The following is a 21,611-nucleotide window of genomic DNA, read 5'->3' as shown; positions in this document are numbered from 1 at the left end:
AGGTTGACGAAATCCGAGCAAGGGTGGCATTCCAGAGGGACATCAGAGACTGCAACGTTCTCTGCTTCACGGAAACATGGCTTACTGGGAAGACGATATCCGATGCGGTGCAGCCAACGGGTTTCTCCACGCATCGCGCCGACAGAAACAAACATCTTTCTGGTAAGAAGAGTGGCGGGGGCGTATGCCTCATGACTAACTAGACATGGTGTGATGAAGGAAACATACAGGAACTCAAATCCTTCTGTTCACCTGATTTTAGAATTCCTCACAATCAAATGTAGACCGCATTATCTTCCAAGAGAATTCTCTTCGATTATAATCACAGCTGTATATATCCCCCCCAAGCAGACACATCGATGGCTCTGAACGAACTTTATTTAACTCTTTGCAAACTGGAAACCATTTATCCGGAGGCTGCATTCATTGTAGCTGGGGATTTTAACAAAGCTAATCTGAAAACAAGACTCCCTAAATTTTATCAGCATATCGATTGCGCAACCAGGGGTGGTAAAACCTTGGATCATTGTTACTCTAACTTCCGCGAAGTTAGAGTAACAATATATATATATAAGGCCCTGCCCCGCCCCCCTTTCAGAAAAGCTGACCACGACTCCATTTTGCTGATCCCTGCCTACAGGCAGAAGCTAAAACAAGAGGCTCCCACGCTGAGGTCTGTCCAACGCTGGTCAGACCAAGCTGACTCCACACTCCAAGACTGCTTCCATCACGTGGACTGGGACATGTTTCGTATTGTGTCAGATGGAAATATTGACGAATACGCTGATTCGGTGTGCGAGTTCATTAGAACGTGCGTCGAAGATGTCGTTCCCATAGCAACGATAAAAACATTCCCAAACCAGAAACCGTGGATTGATGGCAGCATTCGCGTGAAACTGAAAGCGCGAACCACTGCTTTTAATCAGGGCAAGGTGTCTGGTAACATGTCCGAATATAAACAATGCAGCTATTCCCTCCGCAAGGCTATTAAACAAGCTAAGCGTCAGTACAGAGACAAAGTATAATCTCAATTCAATGGCTCAGACACAAGAGGCATGTGGCAGGGTCTACAGTCAATCACGGACTACAAGAAGAAACCCAGCCCAGTCACGGACCAGGATGTCTTGCTCCCAGGCAGACTAAATAACTTTTTGCCCGCTTTGAGGACAATACAGTGCCACTGACACGGCCTGCAACGAAAACATGCGGTCTCTCCTTCACTGCAGCCGAGGTGAGTAAGACATTTAAACGTGTTAACCCTTGCAAGGCTGCAGGCCCAGATGGCATCCCCAGCCGCGCCCTCAGAGCATGCGCAGACCAGCTGGCCGGTGTGTTTACGGACATATTCAATCAATCCCTATACCAGTCTGCTGTTCCCACATGCTTCAAGAGGGCCACCATTGTTCCTGTCCCCAAGAAAGCTAAGGTAACTGAGCTAAACGACTACCGCCCGTAGCACTCACTTCCGTCATCATGAAGTGCTTTGAGAGACTAGTCAAGGACCATATCACCTCCACCCTACCTGACACCCTAGACCCACTCCAATTTGCTTACCGCCCAAATAGGTCCACAGACGATGCAATCTCAACCACACTGCACACTGCCCTAACCCACCTGGACAAGAGGAATACCTATGTGAGAATGCTGTTCATCGACTACAGCTCGGCATTCAACACCATAGTACCCTCCAAGCTCGTCATCAAGCTCGAGACCCTGGGTCTCGACCCCGCCCTGTGCAACTGGGTACTGGACTTCCTGACAGGCCGCCTCCAGGTGGTGAGGGTAGGCAACAACATCTCCTCCCCGCTGATCCTCAACACGGGGGCCCCACAAGGGTGCATTCTGAGCCCTCTCCTGTACTCCCTGTTCACCCACGACTGCGTGGCCACGCACGCCTCCAACTCAATCATCAAGTTTGCGGACGACACAACAGTGGTAGGCTTGATTACCAGCAACGACGAGACTGCCTACAGGGAGGAGGTGAGGGCCCTCTGAGTGTGGTGTCAGGAAAATAACCTCACACTCAACGACAACAAAACTAAGGAGATGATTGTGGACTTCAGGAAACAGCAGAGGGAACACCCCCCTATCCACATCGATGGAACAGTAGTGGAGAGGGTAGCAAGTTTTAAGTTCCTCGGCATAAACATCACAGACACTGAATTGGTCCACTCACACTGACAGCGTCGTGAAGAAGGCGCAGCAGCGCCTCTTCAACCTCAGGAGGCTGAAGAAATTTGGCTTGTCACCAAAAGCACTCTTCTACAGATGCACAATCGAGAGCATCCTGGCGGGCTGTATCACCGCCTGGTACGGCAACTGCTCCGCCCTCAACCGTAAGGCTCTCCAGAGGGTAGTGAGGTCTGCACAACGCATCACCGGGGGCAAACTACCTGCCCTCCAGGACATCTACACCACCCGATGTTACAGGAAGGCCATAAAGATCATCAAGGACATCAACCACCCGAACCACTGCCTGTTCACCCCGCTATCATCCAGAAGGCGAGGTCAGTACAGGTGCATCAAAGCTGGGACCGAGAGACTGAAAAACAGCTTCTATCTCAAGGCCATCAGACTGTTAAACAGCCACCACTAACATTGAGTGGCTGCTGCCAACACACTGTCATTGACACTGACCCAACTCCAGCCACTTTAAATAATGGGAATTGATGGGGAATGATGTAAATATATCACTAGCCACTATAAACAATGCTACCTTATATAATGTTACTTACCCTACATTATTCATTACGTATATACTGTACTCTACATCATCGACTGCATCCTTATGTAATACATGTATCACTAGCCACTTTAACTATGCCACTTTGTTTGCTTTGTCTACATACTCATCTCATATGTATATACTGTACTCGATACCATCTACTGCATCCTTATGTAATACATGTATCACTAGCCACTTTAACTATGCCACTTTGTTTGCTTTGTCTACATACTCATCTCATATGTATATACTGTACTCGATACCATCTACTGTATGCTGCTCTGTACCATCACTCATTCATATATCCTTATGTACATATTCCTTATCCCCTTACACTGTGTATAAGACAGTAGTTTTGGAATTGTTAGATAGATTACTTGTTGGTTATCACTGCATTGTCGGAACTAGAAGCACAAGCATTTCGCTACACTCGCATTAACATCTGCTAACCATGTGTATGTGACAAATAAAATTTGATTTGATATCCAAATCAAATAATATGCATATATTATCTTCTGGGGATGAGTAGCAGGCAGTTGAATTTGGGCATGCATTTCATCCGGATGTGAAAATACTGCCCCCTGTCACCAAGAAGTTAACGATAGATTGACAGCAATGTCGTAGTGCATCAGAGGCAGTAAGACTACAAAGATCTAAGACTTTGTTTAGAGCACATCTGTCGTGATATTTTTTATTTATTAACTTGTTATGCCTGCAATCACGGTAACGGGATCGATATGACAACTACCAGTGAAAATAGAGGGCGCCAAATTCAAACCACAGAAATCTCATAATTACAATTCCTAAAACATACATGTGTTTTATATCATTTTAAAGCTATTCTCGTTGTTAATCCCACCAAAGTGTCCGATTTCAAATAGGCTTTTCAGCGAAAGCACTACAAACGATTATGTTAGGTCTCCACCAAACCACAATAAGCACAGCCAATTTCCAGTGAAATATAGCATTCACAAAAACCAGAAATAAAGATAATTCAAGGTTAGTGATTAATTTGATCTTCATCAGATGACACTCATAGGACTTCCTGTTACACAATACATTCATGTTTTGTTTAATAAAGTTAATATTTATATCAAACAATCTGAGTTTACATTGGATTCACTAGTTCCAAAAACAAAGTGATTTTGCATAGCCACATCGTTTCAACAGAAATACTCATCATAGATGATACTAAAAATTATACACATGGAATTATAGATATACCTCTCCTTAATGCAACCGCTGTGTCAGATTTCAAAAATCTTTTTTACGGAAAAAGCAACACATGCAATAATCTGAGACGGCGCTCAGAACAGAAGCCAAATTAGCCACCATGTTGGAGTCGACAGAAACCAGAAAATACATGATAAATGTTTCCTTACCTTTGATGAACTTCATCAAAATGCAGTCCTAGGAATGCTAGGTCCACAATAAATGCTGGATTTGTTCGAAAATGTCATTTTGTTTATGTCCAACTAGCTACTTTGGTTTGCGCGTTTGGTAAACAATTCCAAAGTCACAAAGCTCGTCCACTATAACGTGACAATGTCCAAAAGTTCCGTAACAGTCAGTAGAAACATGTCAAACGACGTACTGAATCAATCTTTAGAATGTTGTTTACATATATCTTGAATAACGTTCCAACCGGTGAATTAGAATGACTTCAAATGAGCGGTGGAACGCAGGTGCTTCCCCTGTGAACGCGCATAGTGAATGCATGGTCAACTCGTGGCAGTGGTGACCATTTCCTGTCATTCGACCCCCATTCACATTAGTCATCAGACAAAATTCTATTGACTGTTGACATCTAGTGGAAGGCGTAGGAAGTGAAAACTCATCCATATCTCGCTGTAATTTCATTGAGAGCTTGGTTGAAGATCTGCCACCCCCAGAAGGAAAAAAAACAGTGGAATTTCTCAGGTTTTTGCATGCCATATGAGTTCTGTTATACTCACAGACATAATTCAAACAGTTTTAGAAACTTCAGAGTGTTTTCTATCCAATACTAATAATATTATGCATATATTAGCAACTGCAAGTGAGGAGCTGGCCGTTTACAATGGGCACCTTTTCATCCAAACTACTCAATACTGCCCCTGCAGCCATAAATTAATCTGTCCTCTCTGGACTTCCGTAAGTCATAGCTTGAAATTATGCCCGATATGTTGTCTTCGTTAGTTTTGGTGCTACATTTTCATTCTGTCAATTTTGTTTGAGTGCAGAACTAGGCTTATTTGGTCTATCCCTTTGTCTCTAATGCCTTACAAGTTGTTGACCTAATCAAACTCGTTTGGAACAGCTGGATTAGCAAACCTATTCCAGAAGTGATACGGAGGCTCATTCCGTGGGATTTTGTTGGAATAGTGATATTTTAAGTGTACGTAGTGTTAGTGTCATAGGAGTAATCCCGACAGGCCCAATGTCGGTGTGTCATGGTAGTAAGCACAACAAGCTCCACGTAGCCTATTGTTTGTTTAGGCTATTTAACATGGGAGACGGCCAAGTGTCAAAATGGGTGATGTCATTGCAGATAACCAACAACCATAAGATCAGACCGATCAGAAGGACCAAGCGTACGCCTGTTTTTCATGCCATTTCTGTGACTTTTCCCCTCTTTCTGTAGTGTAATCATCTTACCATACATGTGTTAGTCTTTGACTTGGTCTTACAGTATCTATCAAATCACAGGGAGTCTTTTAGGCGCACATGCGAGTAAAATGGTCGCACTGTAGAGCCCTGTGTAACCTATATATGAAGCAATATAGAGCTCTATGCTAGCACTAATTATCATGGGGGAAGCCCTGCATTTGCAGGTGTTGGCACTGTGTACGTTTTGAGGTCAGGTGGTAACCTGTAAGGTCCATGTTGAATGCCTAAGGGAAAAGGTTTAAGTGATATAGGCTAAATCATGACTTTGAGTCTAAAACAGGGTTCCCGAATTTGGCCTGCTAGTGATTTTAATTTGGGGCCCCCCAAGTTTTCTGAGCAAAAAATAAGTTAAATAAAATAATACTTACAAAATTAGCATTTTTGTTCTTGGACATGATTGTAATATCACCAGGAAATGAGCTCAGTGCTTTTTCTTTATTTAGGAAATCTGTTCACAAGTATTCCCACGCATAAATAGGCATATGCAGTGCTTGACATGGGCAGGAGCTCACTGGAGCAAAGTACCGACACCTCACATTTTCTAGTGCTTGAGCTCCTGCTCATCTTATAGAATATCATCTCAAAAGTATTGTGGAGCTCCTGCACCTAAATATAAACTGCGGCTCAAGTCTGGGGGGCTCCCGATTTGTGCAGCGGTCTAAGGCACTGCATCTCAGTGCTAGATGGCATCACCACAGACACCCTATTTCGAATCCAGCCGTTATCACAACCGGCCGTGATTGGGAGTCCCATAAGGCGGCACACAATTGGCCCAGCGTCGTCCAGGTTTGGACGGTGTAGGCCGTCATTGTATTTAAGAATTTGTTCTTAACTGACTTGCCTAGTTAAAAATTGTAAAAAAAATATATATATATATATGCATTTTTTTTAAGTCAAGCTCTGGGCATATGTGATCATATACCAAAGTATTCATGGTTTGAAAGTATTCTGTTTTTCTCATACTATATCTGTTTCGGTTTCTTGCAGTCGATTTGCAGTGTACAAATGATTTATACCTATGTTCCGACCATCTGCTCAAGGAAAAATCGTTCCACAGCTGAATGTGATTTGGACCTCTGGTCGAGGACTTGTGCCACTGGCACATAATTATGTAATTTTACAGATACCATGGGACCGTATGAGAATTGAAAAAAAGCACAGAAGGCATCAATTCAAATTGTCTTCTCTTAATTTTATGTACATTCATTAACCAAATAACATACAGAAAATAAATGGAATCTCCCCCAACCCTGTAAAAATGTCTATGCCATTTCTATCCTCTCTCCCTCTGTAGAATCAGTGCTGTTGTTTGTACACCATAGTCTCTTTTATACTGTTATACTACTGTGACCCACAGAGAATTTCTTTTGACATAATCCTACTTGACAAAATACCCCTGTAAACTGTTTCACTTCTGTATGTAAAGGAACTAATCTTATGTAAATGAACAGATTGGTGGGCTTATTTGCTTTAGCTACAAAAGGGAGAATATTTATACGGCAGTACTGTAATAAATACTTGCCTATTTTGATGTGTACCCTTTGGGGGCCTGGTATGCAGACTTTCTCAATAGGGCTTTGCAATGAATTGAGTGTGGGGTGAGGTTCTGTCACAGTGCAAATGGAAGCTCATTGGCTAGTTTGGGGGTTGGGTTAGGGAATTTCCCAGACTTAAGTTGAAGTTTTTGTCTCGCTATATTGTAAATAAGCATGGAACTGTCAACGTGGTGGACTTTTGGTCGCACCCCCTTTTGAACTGTCCAATAAAACATGCGACTATCAGAAAGTGACTTGGCAAGGTCCCCTGGTCACTGTCAAGGTCAGCATTGTCATCATGGCATCTCAACTTCCCACCGTGACTATGAAGACACACACACACACACACACACACTCACCTTATATTAGTGCTGAGCAATTAACCAAAATGTTGGTTTTTTTTTATTTTTTAAATAACTGACTGAAGTCCAAGTATTTGAATTCCATGTTTTTTTGTGTGCTCAACGCACCATTTGTGCTGTTTCTTTATAGAGATTTGTCTCTGGGATATGTTGTCCCAACTCATTATAGCTAAGTGCCGACAGATGGCAATTAACTACAATGACCAGAATCCATTGTGCCTGTTCTCATTGTTTTTTTGGGCAAGCCTGTGGGGCAGAGGAAAAGTGATAGATTGACACAAGGGGAATAAAGAGCGGTTGTTTAGGTCTCTACACGACAGTACATGTAATTGATTGATAGTTGTTATTTAGCCGTGTTAAAAGTATGCCTGATCTACTTTTGAAGAACTACTGAAATTGTGATTTTTGTCAGACAAAAGGCAGCAAGTCCGCTATGGTTAGCCTGAAGGATGACTCTGGAGAGCTACAGCCTGAGCAGAGATTATATGAGGAATTGAATAAAATATTAAGTCATCAAATAAAAAAAATGTATATACAGAACTGAAATATTTTATTAAAGTAATGTGAATAAAGGATGGTTTATTAATAAGTGATATGCTGTAATGGCCAATCACTACCATTTTGTTTTTTGTTACAGCATTGAAAACCGCGATTTATATGAACCGACTTCAAAAAGCACTTATTGCTCAGCACTACTGTGGACACACACACACTTGTCAGAGAGTTAGGCTCACACTTCACAAGTTTCATTTGGCTTCTCAAAGACCCACATGCATATGACCTCCTAACAATGGCCTGAGTACTTCTCGGGGTGAATCTGGGCTGAGACGCGAATGGAATGGTAATGAGCAGACTAGACAGGGGCTCTCAATTTCCCTTCCGACAAGCCAAAGACAGCATTCTGAGCCAGCTACAGGGAAATTGGGAATAGGAGCATTTCCTGTCTCACACTCTCTACAGACAGATTTATCAGTTCCTCTTTGGGTAAAGACAGAGGTATTGTAGTATGGATAAATGCAGATATACACTACTGTTCAAGTTTGGGGTCACTTGTTTTTAAAATGTCATCAAATTGATCAGAAATACGGTGTAGACATTACTAATGTTGTAAATGACTATTGTAGCTGGAAATGGCTGATTTAAAATAAAAATATGAAATTGAATATATACACAGGCTCATTATCAGCATCGTTGTTAGCTAATCCAAGTGTATCATTTTAAAAGGCTCATTGATCAATAGAAAACCCTTCTGCAATTATGTTAGCATAGCTGAAAACTGTCCTGATTTAAAAAAGCAATAACTGGCCTTCTTTAGACTAGTTGAGTATCTGGAGCATCAGCATTTGTAGGTTTGATTACAGGCTCAAAATGGCCAGAAACAAATAAGTTTATTCTGAAATTCTTCAGTCTATTCTTGTTCTGAGAAATGAAGACTCGGACAGATATTGCCGATAGTCCCTTTACACCAGTCGCCACTCTCCGCCTGAGCCACGAGCACTGCACCATGCCAAGGAATGTCAATCTGTGGAAATCACACCAGCTCATTCTCCAACAGAAAGGTGCAGTTTTGAGAAGTGGTTGACTGACACAGTGACCAAAATCAAACTCCTGTTGCAAATATTAGTTTTAGTTAATTCACTAATATTAAGGCTCGTGTCGACTTTCCCGGATATGCATGCAATAAGCAAGTTAGCTAACCAGATTGCTATGTGACCTGTTAGCAAAGATTACAATAACTAACCCTGTACATCTGTGCTGTTAGCTATATTAGCTACTATGCTAGTTGGCTAGATTTTAGATGGTCCTAAGATATTAGATGGGAGGTAATAGAAAACGTAGCTAGCTTTAGCTGGTTATCATTTTGAACATGCACAATTTTCGGCAATGAGCCATCAGACTTGCGGTGTAATGTTAGCTATTTACTGGTGTGCTGATCTGACCAGCCGCAATTGTGTGCATAAATGGTCATATTATGTAAGAACAATGGTGCAATACAAATAATATTATTTTTTAAACTAATGCACTTTCTCTCGCGTTGCATAGTGGTTGCTGTCCACGGTTCTGAAACACATCAGTGCGCTGTTAAATTGGCGCCTTTTCCTTGACTGTGTTGCTTTGTGCATATTAGCGAAGTTAACCACCATATTGGTGTTAAGAGCAATGCGGCGGAGGCAGCAGCAGCGTTTAGGAGACGAGAAAACAGCCCTTGCCTTAATTGTCTAAGAAAAGAGAGGATGGAGGAAACCCCAACTTAATTAGTTCTATAATCAATAGCCTAACTGTTAAAATGCGCCTGGCTTTAGAAATCATCCATATATATCTACAGAAATAAGACCAATCCTGATTTATGTTGACCGTTTGAGTGTTTGGTTGAAAGCCTACTGATTCCGTGAGCACCAAGTCTCACACGTCAATTTCACCAATTCGGCAGTTTTTAATCTTTACTATGCTGTGATTAACGCTTTGCACTTTTTTTTCATTAGTCCAGCCTCCCTGGTATTATTTCTAATTTATTTACTGTTTACACTTCCAAATTGTCAAAAATAGATTTATAATAATAATAACCCTCTTTTTCCCTGATCTTGTTGTTGTTATTATAATAATGTCATTGTCATTAGTAAGCTTAGTATAGTTTGGACACACCTACTCATTCCAGGGTTTTATTTGTACTATTTTCTGCATTGTAGAATAATAGTGAAGACATCAAAACTATTACATAACACACATGGAATCATGTAGTAACCAAAAGTGTTATCCCTATTTGGTAAAGTGTGTTTATCTTCTGTATACCAACCTTACCGTGTCACAACATAACTGATTGGCACAAATGCATTACAGACAAAAAACTTGACAGTTTACATACATTTTAAAAACATTAACATGAATAGATACTTTTATTTGAATGGAAATATAATACACCCATTTTATAAAGAGATTTACCATTCAAATCAATGGTGACCCAATGCCCTATTAAGACATTTTTATGTTGGTGTTTCCTTTGTTTTGGCAGTTACATGTACATGGCTGCTTGTAGGCTTAGTTGATTACACAGTGCTATCTGTACTGTACACATTTGAATATTTGTGAAGTCTAGTTCATCACCCCAAACTTATCGTTGAGATGGCCCCACTGTCAATTTGATGAATGATGAGATGATTATCGTATTTCTGCTGTAGATTCTACAGTAGATTTGTGCAGTTGGACCATTAGGCTACTTTGGCATGTGGTGAGTCAGATGACATCACCCAGCAATTATAGTCCCTTGAACGTGATATCTGCCCGCCCACCCTCTAGTCTCTTAAAGGGCTTGTCCAGTCTGTACGCAGGACTTTATTGTGAGAGAGTAGAGGGTACTGACTAGCCTTCACCTTTAACTATCACGCAGTGAGAGACTTAACTTCCCCTTTGTCTATTTGATTCACTCTTCAGACAACAGAAGGTAATGTTCGGAGTTTCTTTTTCAAAAATGGAAAAACACAATTTTAGATTAAAGTTGTATAATGCATTATCTGAAATATGTAACTATGTTTATGGAAGTGTTCAATGTAATCTAATTCAACAGAATAGTGTTTAATAGGGAACTGTTACAGGAAGTGGTAACAAAATCCAAAGTGAATTTTGGGATAAACAGAATCTGTACTTAAGTATTACTTTGACAGTTCCTATGTCTTTAAAGTAACTGTTATTATGAGTAGATTACTCATAACAGTAGTCCGTAGCATCAGTGTGTCAGTTAAGGAAGGAAGTGGGTGCTGTCCTGCTTTTAGGGACCGGCTCCCTGTTTGGTGAAGACATGCGTTGCTTGAGAGACTAATAGTGTTAACTGAAGAATCTCACCTCCAAAAAAGGTGCAACATCAGACTGATGGATAAACATTATTGAGAAAATAGTTGGATGCTCTGGGAGTGCTATTTTTCTAAAGAGGCCTTCTAGGTCGTGTTTTCATACTTTTTGGGACCGGCGGGGACCTCGTTTGTGATAGCAAATTCATTATGGTGCCCCTCATCAGCACACAACCCGCGTTAGATACAAATAGCATATGAGTTTTACTATAACTTCGGCAGTGCATGGCCAGATCAACCAATAATAAAGGCCCGCCTCTTGGCATCGGAGAGAGAACTTTGCTGTTTTCAAGAGAATTTCCTGCAATTCTACACATTTATCATAGTTCAGACATATTTTTTGTTGTCGCTTTAAAGCTAATATCCTGCAATTCTACACATTTTGCTATGCGGCAGAGAACTTTGCCGTTTTAAATCTTAAATGACAGTACATTTAGGTAAAACAATGAAATGGGGGGGGTGGATACAAGATGTTATCGTGTTGGAAACTGTATAATTATATAATAATAATAATTAGTGGAGTACTGTAGATACCAGGCCCATGTTGCTCAGTGTTAAAGGAAAATTCCACCCCAAAACTATCTTTTGGTATTTGTTTCATTAGTACATTGTTGATATAGTGCCATTTATTTTTGTTGCATATCAGCAATCATGTTTTCAAGATGTATAATATAGAAATACAGCCGGTATGATGCATTATTTTCCTTCACAAATATTTACTATTTATTAAAACAACTAATAATGTTTTGTAAACGAGTTCATGCCAACAAATCCAATACAAAAACTATGTTTAATAAGCACAACTTTTTTTATTTTGAAACAATCAGACCAGTGGTCCTGTTTCTTTTACGCTTGCTACGTTAGGTTAGGCGTGAAAAAACACTGCAGCAACCTGAATGGCTGAACATGATATGCAACATCCACAATTAGCATTTAGCCTCTCTAGCACGGTGGGAGAAAATGGTGTTTTCATAAAGTCCACTTCTTATTTTTTTTCACCTTCTCACCATTACAGTTGAGGTCAGAAGTTTACGTACACTTAGGTTGGAGTCATTAAAACTCGTTTTTCAACCACTTCAACCACTTTTTTTTTAACAAGCTATAGTTTTGGCAAGTCCGTAAGGACATCTGCTTTGTGCATGACACAATCTTAGAAGCTTCTGATAGGCTAATTGACGTAATTTGAGTCAATTGGAGGTCTATATTTCAAGGTCTACCTTCAAACTCAGTGCCTCTTTGCTTGACATCATGGGAAACTCAAAAGAAATTAGCCAAGACCTCAGAAAATGAATTGTAGACCTCCACAAGTCTGGTTTATCCTTGGGAGCAATTTCCAAGGTACCACGTTCATCTGTACAAACAATAGTATGCAAGTATAAACACCATGGGACCACTCAGCTGTCATACCGCTCAGGAAAGAGACACGTTCTGCCTCCTGGAGATTAACATACTTTGGTGCGAAAAGTGCAAATCAATCCCAGAACAACAGCAAAGAACCTTGTGAAGATGCTGGAGGAAACGGGTACAAAAGTATCTAGATCCACAGTAAAAACGAGTCCTATAACGACATAACCTGAAACGCCGCTCAGCAAGGAATAAACCACTGCTCCAAAACCGCCATAAAAAGCCAGACTACGGTTTGCAACTGCACATGGGGACAAAGATCGTACTTTTTGGAGAAATGTCCTCTGGTCTGATGAACCAAAAATAGAACTGTTTGGCCATAATGATCATCGTTATGTTTGGAGGAAAAAGAGGGAGGCTTGCAAGCCGAAGAACACCATCCCAACCGTGAAGCACAAGGATGGCAGCATCATGTTGTGCGGGTGCTTTGCTGCAAGATGGATTGGTGCATTTCACAAAATAGATGGCATCATGAGGCGGGAAAATTATGTGGATATATTGAAGCAACATCTCAAGATATTAGTCAGGAAGTTAAAGCTTGGTCACAAATGGCTTCCAAATGGACAATGACCCCAAGCATACTTCCAAAGTTGTGGCAAAATGGCTTAAGGACAACAAAGTCACGGTATTGGAGTGGCCATCACAAAGCCCTGACCTCAATCCTATAGAAAAGTTGTGGGCAGAACTGAAAAGGCGTGTGTGAGCAAGGAGGCCTACAAACCTGACTCAGTTACACCAGCTTTGTCTGGAGGAATGGGCCAAAATTCACCCAACTTATTGTGGGATGCTTGTGGAAGGCTACCTGAAACATTTGACCCAATTTAAACCATTTAAAGGCAATGCTATCAAACACGAATTTAGCGTTTGTAAACCTCTGACCTCCTGGGAATGTGATGAAATAAATAAAAGCTGAAAGAAATCATTCTCTCTCCTATTATTCTGACATTTCACATTCTTAAAATAAAGTGGTGATCCTTAAAATAAAGTGGTGATCCTAACTGACCTAAGACAGGGAATTTTTACTAAGATTAAATTGTGATAAACTGAGTTTAAATGTATTTGGCTAAGGTGTATGTAAACTTCCGACTTCAACTGTAATAAAGTTGAGGATTCGAAGCCTTTGCAGCCTGAATGGAGAAAGTACGAACCGGTAGCCGGGACACTCGAGTGGATTACCGGCTGGCCACATCAAGCCCTTTATGGATCTCCCATAGTGGAGCTTGACTGCCATTTGACAAATAACAATATTTTAGCTCTTATCCATAATAATCTCATCATGTAGACTAGCCAACCAACACAGCCTACCCACACTGTCTGTGAGCTGTTGGCTGGAGTGCAGGTGCCAGGACCAGAGCAGGCACATTTGATATTTAACCCAACAGTTTTTGTGACGAAAATATCGGTGCAGTTGAAAATGTGATGGAAACACATTGAACTTTTAGATTTTTATTCAGTGGATGACATTTTTTAAGCGAAAAAGTACATTTTGTGCACACTACGTCATCATGCACAGATTTGTATCCGCAACAACTCTGTTTGGTGTAAACACCACTGTTGAGGAAATGCACATTTTTGAACATTCAAATGAAAATCTGTCGCCAATTAGATGGAAACCTTGCTAATAAGATCATGATCTGTTATCTCTTCACTCCCTGCTGTTTTGTAAATAGTGAATCATTTCAGAATGTTAAGTGTCATTGTTAGACATCTGTTGTCTGACTGGTATTTTTAGGGATGGTTTTAAAAGGCTACTGAAGATGCATTTCAGCCCTTTGAACCGTAATTAATGTAACTGACACCAAAAAAAGGGATTATTTGCAAGTGCGTGAAAGCTATTTTTTGTGTTAAACAAGTCATGAGATTTTGTTGAGAGGCTATTTAGGAAAAGTCAGACAAGTAAGAAAGCCGATGGGCTTTAATAATAGACATTCATTTAACCACGTTATCTTCATGGTAACCAATGCTTAACGTTCTGAAATTATTCACTCTTAACAAAACAACAGGGAATGAATAGATAGACTAATTGTCATAATCTGCTAATTTCTGTTATTCCTGTGGTTAGGAGAGAGGGTCCAGATGCCCCCCCTATCGGCTGAATGTAGGATAGGTTAAGGTAGGAAGCAGTGGAGTCTAGCCAGGCTTTCATAACAGGCCAAAACCTACGTTAAATAAACAAGGTAAGGCAAGCATCCTTACAGCAAGAATGCCAAATTATACTGTTACACAACACTTATTAGCAGTATAGGGGAGCGGCCAGGAATCTTTAACAGGGTCCATGAACACTATAGCTGATGGGATTTTTTTTCTCTCTATCAAGCTGCCCCTCCCCCAGGCAGACCAGTCCTCCTCCAGTCTCTCACTGTCACCAGTCTGCTGCAGCTCCTCTCAGATCAGCTGTGAAACAGTCACCCCACCTTCTGGCACCCAGGCTCTGCCCTCTGGTACAAAATAACTTTGAGGCCCCTGGAACCCTGAGAGAGCGAGAGAGAAATGACAGAGAGCGAAGAGAGGGAGCGAACGGATTACCCCCCTTCACCACGTCACATCCGTCCTACCAGAGAAGGGGGCCGGGCTTGAGAATAGCAGAGCGAGAGAACAAGATCCAGCGAGAGAACAGACGTGTCCACACTGAGCGAGAGAGAAGCAGCCCCAGTGAGAGAAGTGTCTGTAATCCCCCCCACACCTTCAGTGATAATGTGTCAGAGCAGGAACCTGCAGCGGGCAGCAGCGCGGAGCTCAGGGAAATGGTGAGATGCTGCAAGTCTTTGCACAGCCCTCCGTCTTGCTACAATCTCCACAGAGTTAGGGTTGATGTGCGCCGGCTCCGGCCGATCAGCTCCTCTGGGGAGCAGGGGGGAGTCAGCGGCGGCAACAGCTCAGGCCAGGGCACCCAGGGGGCCCAAGCACTCAGCCACAGGAACCGATTCAGGTATGCTGAGAGAGAGAGAGGGAACGAGATGAATGACTACAGGATGACTTGACGTGTGTGTATAACATGCCTGCTGTCCATGAGAGAGAGGACCTACATGGAGAGGGAATGAATGGTACTTAGCCTATAGAGGGACTGTTTACAGTACATGAGTGGTAGAGATGGATTGAAAGAGCCTGAGAGGGATGACTTGAGCGAGCATAGAGGGAACTATTAATGTAATGTTCTGTCGTGAGATTGAATGTGTGGTTTGTGAGTGGGTGGTTGTGTTGTGTACTTTGTGTTGAGCTGTGCCCTGGCTGCTTCATGAGCATGGTGACAAGTGGGAGCCAAGGGGGTGACTATTGAGTGGGTACAGTTGGTCTGCACTCCCAAAGCCCCCTCAATGTTTTTTTGTCTCTCTCTCTCTCTGTGTCCCAGGCAGCACAAAGCCTCTGTTTGGCCTAATTGCAACGTAATGTCCTTAAGCCCCGAACAGGCAAGCCAGTTAAAGGGTTGAACAAAGCATCTGGTCCAGCCTTACCCTGCCAGCCTCAGAAGTGGTCCTGAAAGAAGTAATGGAGAGATGGAGTTTTCAATAGCTGCGTGAAGGCTAAGACTCAGCTTGTGTGGATAGAGGCAGGAGAGAGAGAATGCTATGCAGTCAGTGATTGGCTAATATGTGCCTGCATTGAGGAAGAGAGGGGGGTGCTGCTGGAGCGTGCGTTTTGTGTGGTAGAGAGCGAGCTAGAGACGGGATAGCCAGGAAATGTTTTTTTTTTAAAGGGTAGAAGTGTATTCTTTACATGTTGACTTTGTTACTTTTGTGGCATTTATCCGGGTGGCTGGGATGTTTAAGCTGTACGATGGCTGAAACCAAGGCATATGACAGGTTATGGTAAAGATTTTAAGTATTTAAAATGTTCTGCACTGGTAGACTTCTATGAGAGTTGAGATTCAATTACATTTAAATTATTTCTTTGCCTTTTTTATATCCTGTTATAAAGGAGTTAAACATTATGCCACTATACTTTATTTTTTGGCTATATTAGCTCTACTCTTATATGCTGCTGTGAGTAGTAAATATTGCACTCCTGTTTAGAGTTTAGAAAAGATGAGTGGCCCAATGTCACACTGCAGTCCAAACCAGGCCAGCCAACCAGCGGTGACTATGAGGAGAGCAGTCGCCAGCTCCAATACACTACCTACTGAACGGCACCATGCAGCCACATCAGCAGCATGCCTCAGTGGAAGTCATCCCCTACCCAGCCATCCGTGTAGCCAAAGTAATCAGAGATGTGATTTTTCAGGTTTCTAGAATCAGGCGTATCTTAGATCTTTGCTGTGGATCATTAGATTTGTTGATGACCTTTTTCCCCCTCTGATTGTTATGTTGTGGTGATCAAACCCTTGACAAATTAGACCGTAAAAGATGGTGATAGGACTGTCTGTGTAGACCCACTGAACCGCACAGCTCCACATACTGCTCCGGATGTAAAAACCATCCTCAGATCTGTGTGTGTGTGTGGAACAATATGGCCAGTGTTCTGTCTGTGCTGGGGACAATCGTTAAGCACTGTCTGTAGTTTCACAAAGGGTGCATCAACACCAACCTGTAAAGCACCATTCAATTGATCTGATTCAGCTCTGAGGCAAAACAGGTCTATAATGACACATGGATTAAAGACACAACAGGGCCACTGACCGACCTGTGAGTGTGTGTCATCAAATGTTTGTTTGTCACGTGCCAAATAAAACAGGTATTGACCTTACTGTGAAATACTTACTTACAAGCTCTTAACCAACAGTGCAGTTCAAGAAATAGAGTTTAATCAAATATTTAGTAAATAAAATAAAAGGTAACAGTAGAATTGCATAACAATAATGCGGCTATACAGGGGGTCCGGTACTGAGTTAATGTGCGGGGTATAGGTTAGTCAGGCTATATACAGGGGGCCCGGTACTGAGTTAATGTGCGGGGTATAGGTTAGTCAGGCTATATACAGGGGGCCCAGTACTGAGTTAATGTGCGGGGTATAGGTTAGTCAGGCTATATACAGGGGGCCCAGTACTGAGTTAATGTGCGGGGTATAGGTTAGTCAGGCTATATACAGGGGCCCGGTACTGAGTTAATGTGCGGGGTATAGGTTAGTCAGGCTATATACAGGGGCCCGGTACTGAGTTAATGTGCGGGGTGTAGGTTAGTCAGGCTATATACAGGGGCCCGGTACTGAGTTAATGTGCGGGGTATAGGTTAGTCAGGCTATATACAGGGGGCCCAGTACTGAGTTAATGTGCGGGGTATAGGTTAGTCAGGCTATATACAGGGGGCCCAGTACTGAGTTAATGTGCAGGGTATAGGTTAGTCAGGCTATATACAGGGGGCCCGGTACTGAGTTAATGTGCGGGGTATAGGTTAGTCAGGCTATATACAGGGGGCCCGGTACTGAGTTAATGTGCGGGGTATAGGTTAGTCAGGCTATATACAGGGGGCCCGGTACTGAGTTAATGTGCGGGGTATAGGTTAGTCAGGCTATATACAGGGGGCCCGGTACTGAGTTAATGTGCAGGGTATAGGTTAGTCAGGCTATATACAGGGGGCCCGGTACTGAGTTAATGTGCGGGGTATAGGTTAGTCAGGCTATATACAGGGGGCCCGGTACTGAGTTAATGTGCGGGGTATAGGTTAGTCAGGCTATATACAGGGGGCCCGGTACTGAGTTAATGTGCGGGGTATAGGTTAGTCAGGCTATATACAGGGGCCCGGTACTGAGTTAATGTGCGGGGTATAGGTTAGTCAGGCTATATACAGGGGCCCGGTACTGAGTTAATGTGCGGGGTATAGGTTAGTCAGGCTATATACAGGGGCCCAGTACTGAGTTAATGTGCGGGGTATAGGTTAGTCAGGCTATATACAGGGGGCCCAGTACTGAGTTAATGTGCGGGGTATAGGTTAGTCAGGCTATATACAGGGGGCCCAGTACTGAGTTAATGTGCAGGGTATAGGTTAGTCAGGCTATATACAGGGGCCCAGTACTGAGTTAATGTGCGGGGTATAGGTTAGTCAGGCTATATACAGGGGGCCCGGTACTGAGTTAATGTGCGGGGTATAGGTTAGTCAGGCTATATACAGGGGCCCGGTACTGAGTTAATGTGCAGGGTATAGGTTAGTCAGGCTATATACAGGGGGCCCGGTACTGAGTTAATGTGCTGGGTATAGGTTAGTCAGGCTATATACAGGGGCCCGGTACTGAGTTAATGTGCAGGGTATAGGTTAGTCAGGCTATATACAGGGGGCCCGGTACTGAGTTAATGTGCGGGGTATAGGTTAGTCAGGCTATATACAGGGGGCCCGGTACTGAGTTAATGTGCGGGGTATAGGTTAGTCAGGCTATATACAGGGGCCCGGTACTGAGTTAATGTGCGGGGTATAGGTTAGTCAGGCTATATACAGGGGGCCCGGTACTGAGTTAATGTGCGGGGTATAGGTTAGTCAGGCTATATACAGGGGGCCCGGTACTGAGTTAATGTGCGGGGTATAGGTTAGTCAGGCTATATACAGGGGGCCCAGTACTGAGTTAATGTGCGGGGTATAGGTTAGTCAGGCTATATACAGGGGGCCCGGTACTGAGTTAATGTGCGGGGTATAGGTTAGTCAGGCTATATACAGGGGGCCCAGTACTGAGTTAATGTGCGGGGTATAGGTTAGTCAGGCTATATACAGGGGGCCCAGTACTGAGTTAATGTGCGGGGTATAGGTTAGTCAGGCTATATACAGGGGGCCCAGTACTGAGTTAATGTGCGGGGTATAGGTTAGTCAGGCTATATACAGGGGGCCCGGTACTGAGTTAATGTGCGGGGTATAGGTTAGTCAGGCTATATACAGGGGGCCCGGTACTGAGTTAATGTGCGGGGTATAGGTTAGTCAGGCTATATACAGGGGGCCCGGTACTGAGTTAATGTGCGGGGTATAGGTTAGTCAGGCTATATACAGGGGGCCCGGTACTGAGTTAATGTGCGGGGTATAGGTTAGTCAGGCTATATACAGTGGGCCCGGTACTGAGTTAATGTGCTGGGTATAGGTTAGTCAGGCTATATACAGGGGGCCCGGTACTGAGTTAATGTGCAGGGTATAGGTTAGTCAGGCTATATACAGGGGGCCCGGTACTGAGTTAATGTGCGGGGTATAGGTTAGTCAGGCTATATACAGGGGGCCCGGTACTGAGTTAATGTGCGGGGTATAGGTTAGTCAGGCTATATACAGGGGGCCCGGTACTGAGTTAATGTGCGGGGTATAGGTTAGTCAGGCTATATACAGGGGCCCGGTACTGAGTTAATGTGCGGGGTATAGGTTAGTCAGGCTATATACAGGGGCCCGGTACTGAGTTAATGTGCGGGGTATAGGTTAGTCAGGCTATATACAGGGGGCCCGGTACTGAGTTAATGTGCGGGGTATAGGTTAGTCAGGCTATATACAGGGGGCCCGGTACTGAGTTAATGTGCGGGGTATAGGTTAGTCAGGCTATATACAGGGGGCCCGGTACTGAGTTAATGTGCGGGGTATAGGTTAGTCAGGCTATATACAGGGGCCCGGTACTGAGTTAATGTGCGGGGTATAGGTTAGTCAGGCTATATACAGGGGGCCCGGTACTGAGTTAATGTGCGGGGTATAGGTTAGTCAGGCTATATACAGGGGGCCCGGTACTGAGTTAATGTGCGGGGTATAGGTTAGTCAGGCTATATACAGGGGGTCCGGTACTGAGTTAATGTGCGGGGTATAGGTTAGTCAGGCTATATACAGGGGGCCCGGTACTGAGTTAATGTGCGGGGTATAGGTTAGTCAGGCTATATACAGGGGGCCCGGTACTGAGTTAATGTGCGGGGTATAGGTTAGTCAGGCTATATACAGGGGGCCCGGTACTGAGTTAATGTGCGGGGTATAGGTTAGTCAGGCTATATACAGGGGCCCGGTACTGAGTTAATGTGCGGGGTATAGGTTAGTCAGGCTATATACAGGGGCCCGGTACTGAGTTAATGTGCGGGGTATAGGTTAGTCAGGCTATATACAGGGGGCCCGGTACTGAGTTAATGTGCGGGGTATAGGTTAGTCAGGCTATATACAGGGGGCCCGGTACTGAGTTAATGTGCGGGGTATAGGTTAGTCAGGCTATATACAGGGGGCCCGGTACTGAGTTAATGTGCGGGGTATAGGTTAGTCAGGCTATATACAGGGGGCCCGGTACTGAGTTAATGTGCGGGGTATAGGTTAGTCAGGCTATATACAGGGGGCCCGGTACTGAGTTAATGTGCGGGGTATAGGTTAGTCAGGCTATATACAGGGGGCCCGGTACTGAGTTAATGTGCGGGGTATAGGTTAGTCAGGCTATATACAGGGGCCCGGTACTGAGTTAATGTGCGGGGTATAGGTTAGTCAGGCTATATACAGGGGGCCCGGTACTGAGTTAATGTGCGGGGTATAGGTTAGTCAGGCTATATACAGGGGGCCCGGTACTGAGTTAATGTGCGGGGTATAGGTTAGTCAGGCTATATACAGGGGGCCCGGTACTGAGTTAATGTGCGGGGTATAGGTTAGTCAGGCTATATACAGGGGGCCCGGTACTGAGTTAATGTGCAAGGGTATAGGTTAGTCAGGCTATATACAGGGGGCCCGGTACTGAGTTAATGTGCGGGGTATAGGTTAGTCAGGCTATATACAGGGGGCCCGGTACTGAGTTAATGTGCGGGGTATAGGTTAGTCAGGCTATATACAGGGGCCCGGTACTGAGTTAATGTGCGGGGTATAGGTTAGTCAGGCTATATACAGGGGGCCCGGTACTGAGTTAATGTGCGGGGTATAGGTTAGTCAGGCTATATACAGGGGGCCCGGTACTGAGTTAATGTGCGGGGTATAGGTTAGTCAGGCTATATACAGGGGCCCGGTACTGAGTTAATGTGCGGGGTATAGGTTAGTCAGGCTATATACAGGGGGCCCGGTACTGAGTTAATGTGCGGGGTATAGGTTAGTCAGGCTATATACAGGGGCCCGGTACTGAGTTAATGTGCGGGGTATAGGTTAGTCAGGCTATATACAGGGGGCCCGGTACTGAGTTAATGTGCGGGGTATAGGTTAGTCAGGCTATATACAGGGGCCCGGTACTGAGTTAATGTGCGGGGTATAGGTTAGTC

At 43.6% G+C, this 21,611-nt stretch overlaps 1 protein-coding gene and 1 long non-coding RNA gene across 6 annotated transcripts in view; both read left to right on the top strand.

Annotated features, from left to right (window-relative positions):
• The window catches only part of LOC118387442 (phosphatidylserine decarboxylase proenzyme, mitochondrial-like), a 50,910-nt gene that overhangs the window by 9,242 nt on the left and 20,057 nt on the right, over positions 1-21,611 (top strand). For 3 of the 5 annotated variants that reach the window (XM_052525592.1, XM_052525593.1, XM_052525594.1), the window contains one exon: positions 14,835-15,446. The exons of 1 other annotated variant lie outside the window; for it this stretch is intronic. In XM_052525592.1, the coding sequence (XP_052381552.1) occupies positions 14,835-15,446 (612 nt within the window). Of the gene's footprint in view, positions 1-14,834; positions 15,447-21,611 lie in introns of those variants that run through there. One more of the 5 variants, XM_052525595.1, reaches the window with a different exon arrangement.
• On the top strand, positions 15,462-20,390 carry LOC127931825 (uncharacterized). The gene is made up of 4 exons (XR_008143213.1): positions 15,462-17,519; positions 17,679-18,002; positions 18,592-18,645; positions 20,099-20,390. It is a non-coding gene; the product is annotated as an uncharacterized LOC127931825 (long non-coding RNA).

The sequence above is a fragment of the Oncorhynchus keta genome, chromosome 9 (genome assembly GCF_023373465.1).
Source record: "Oncorhynchus keta strain PuntledgeMale-10-30-2019 chromosome 9, Oket_V2, whole genome shotgun sequence".
In the NCBI taxonomy this organism is placed as follows: domain Eukaryota; kingdom Metazoa; phylum Chordata; class Actinopteri; order Salmoniformes; family Salmonidae; genus Oncorhynchus; species Oncorhynchus keta.
This window is presented reverse-complemented; position numbering and strand designations above follow the sequence as displayed.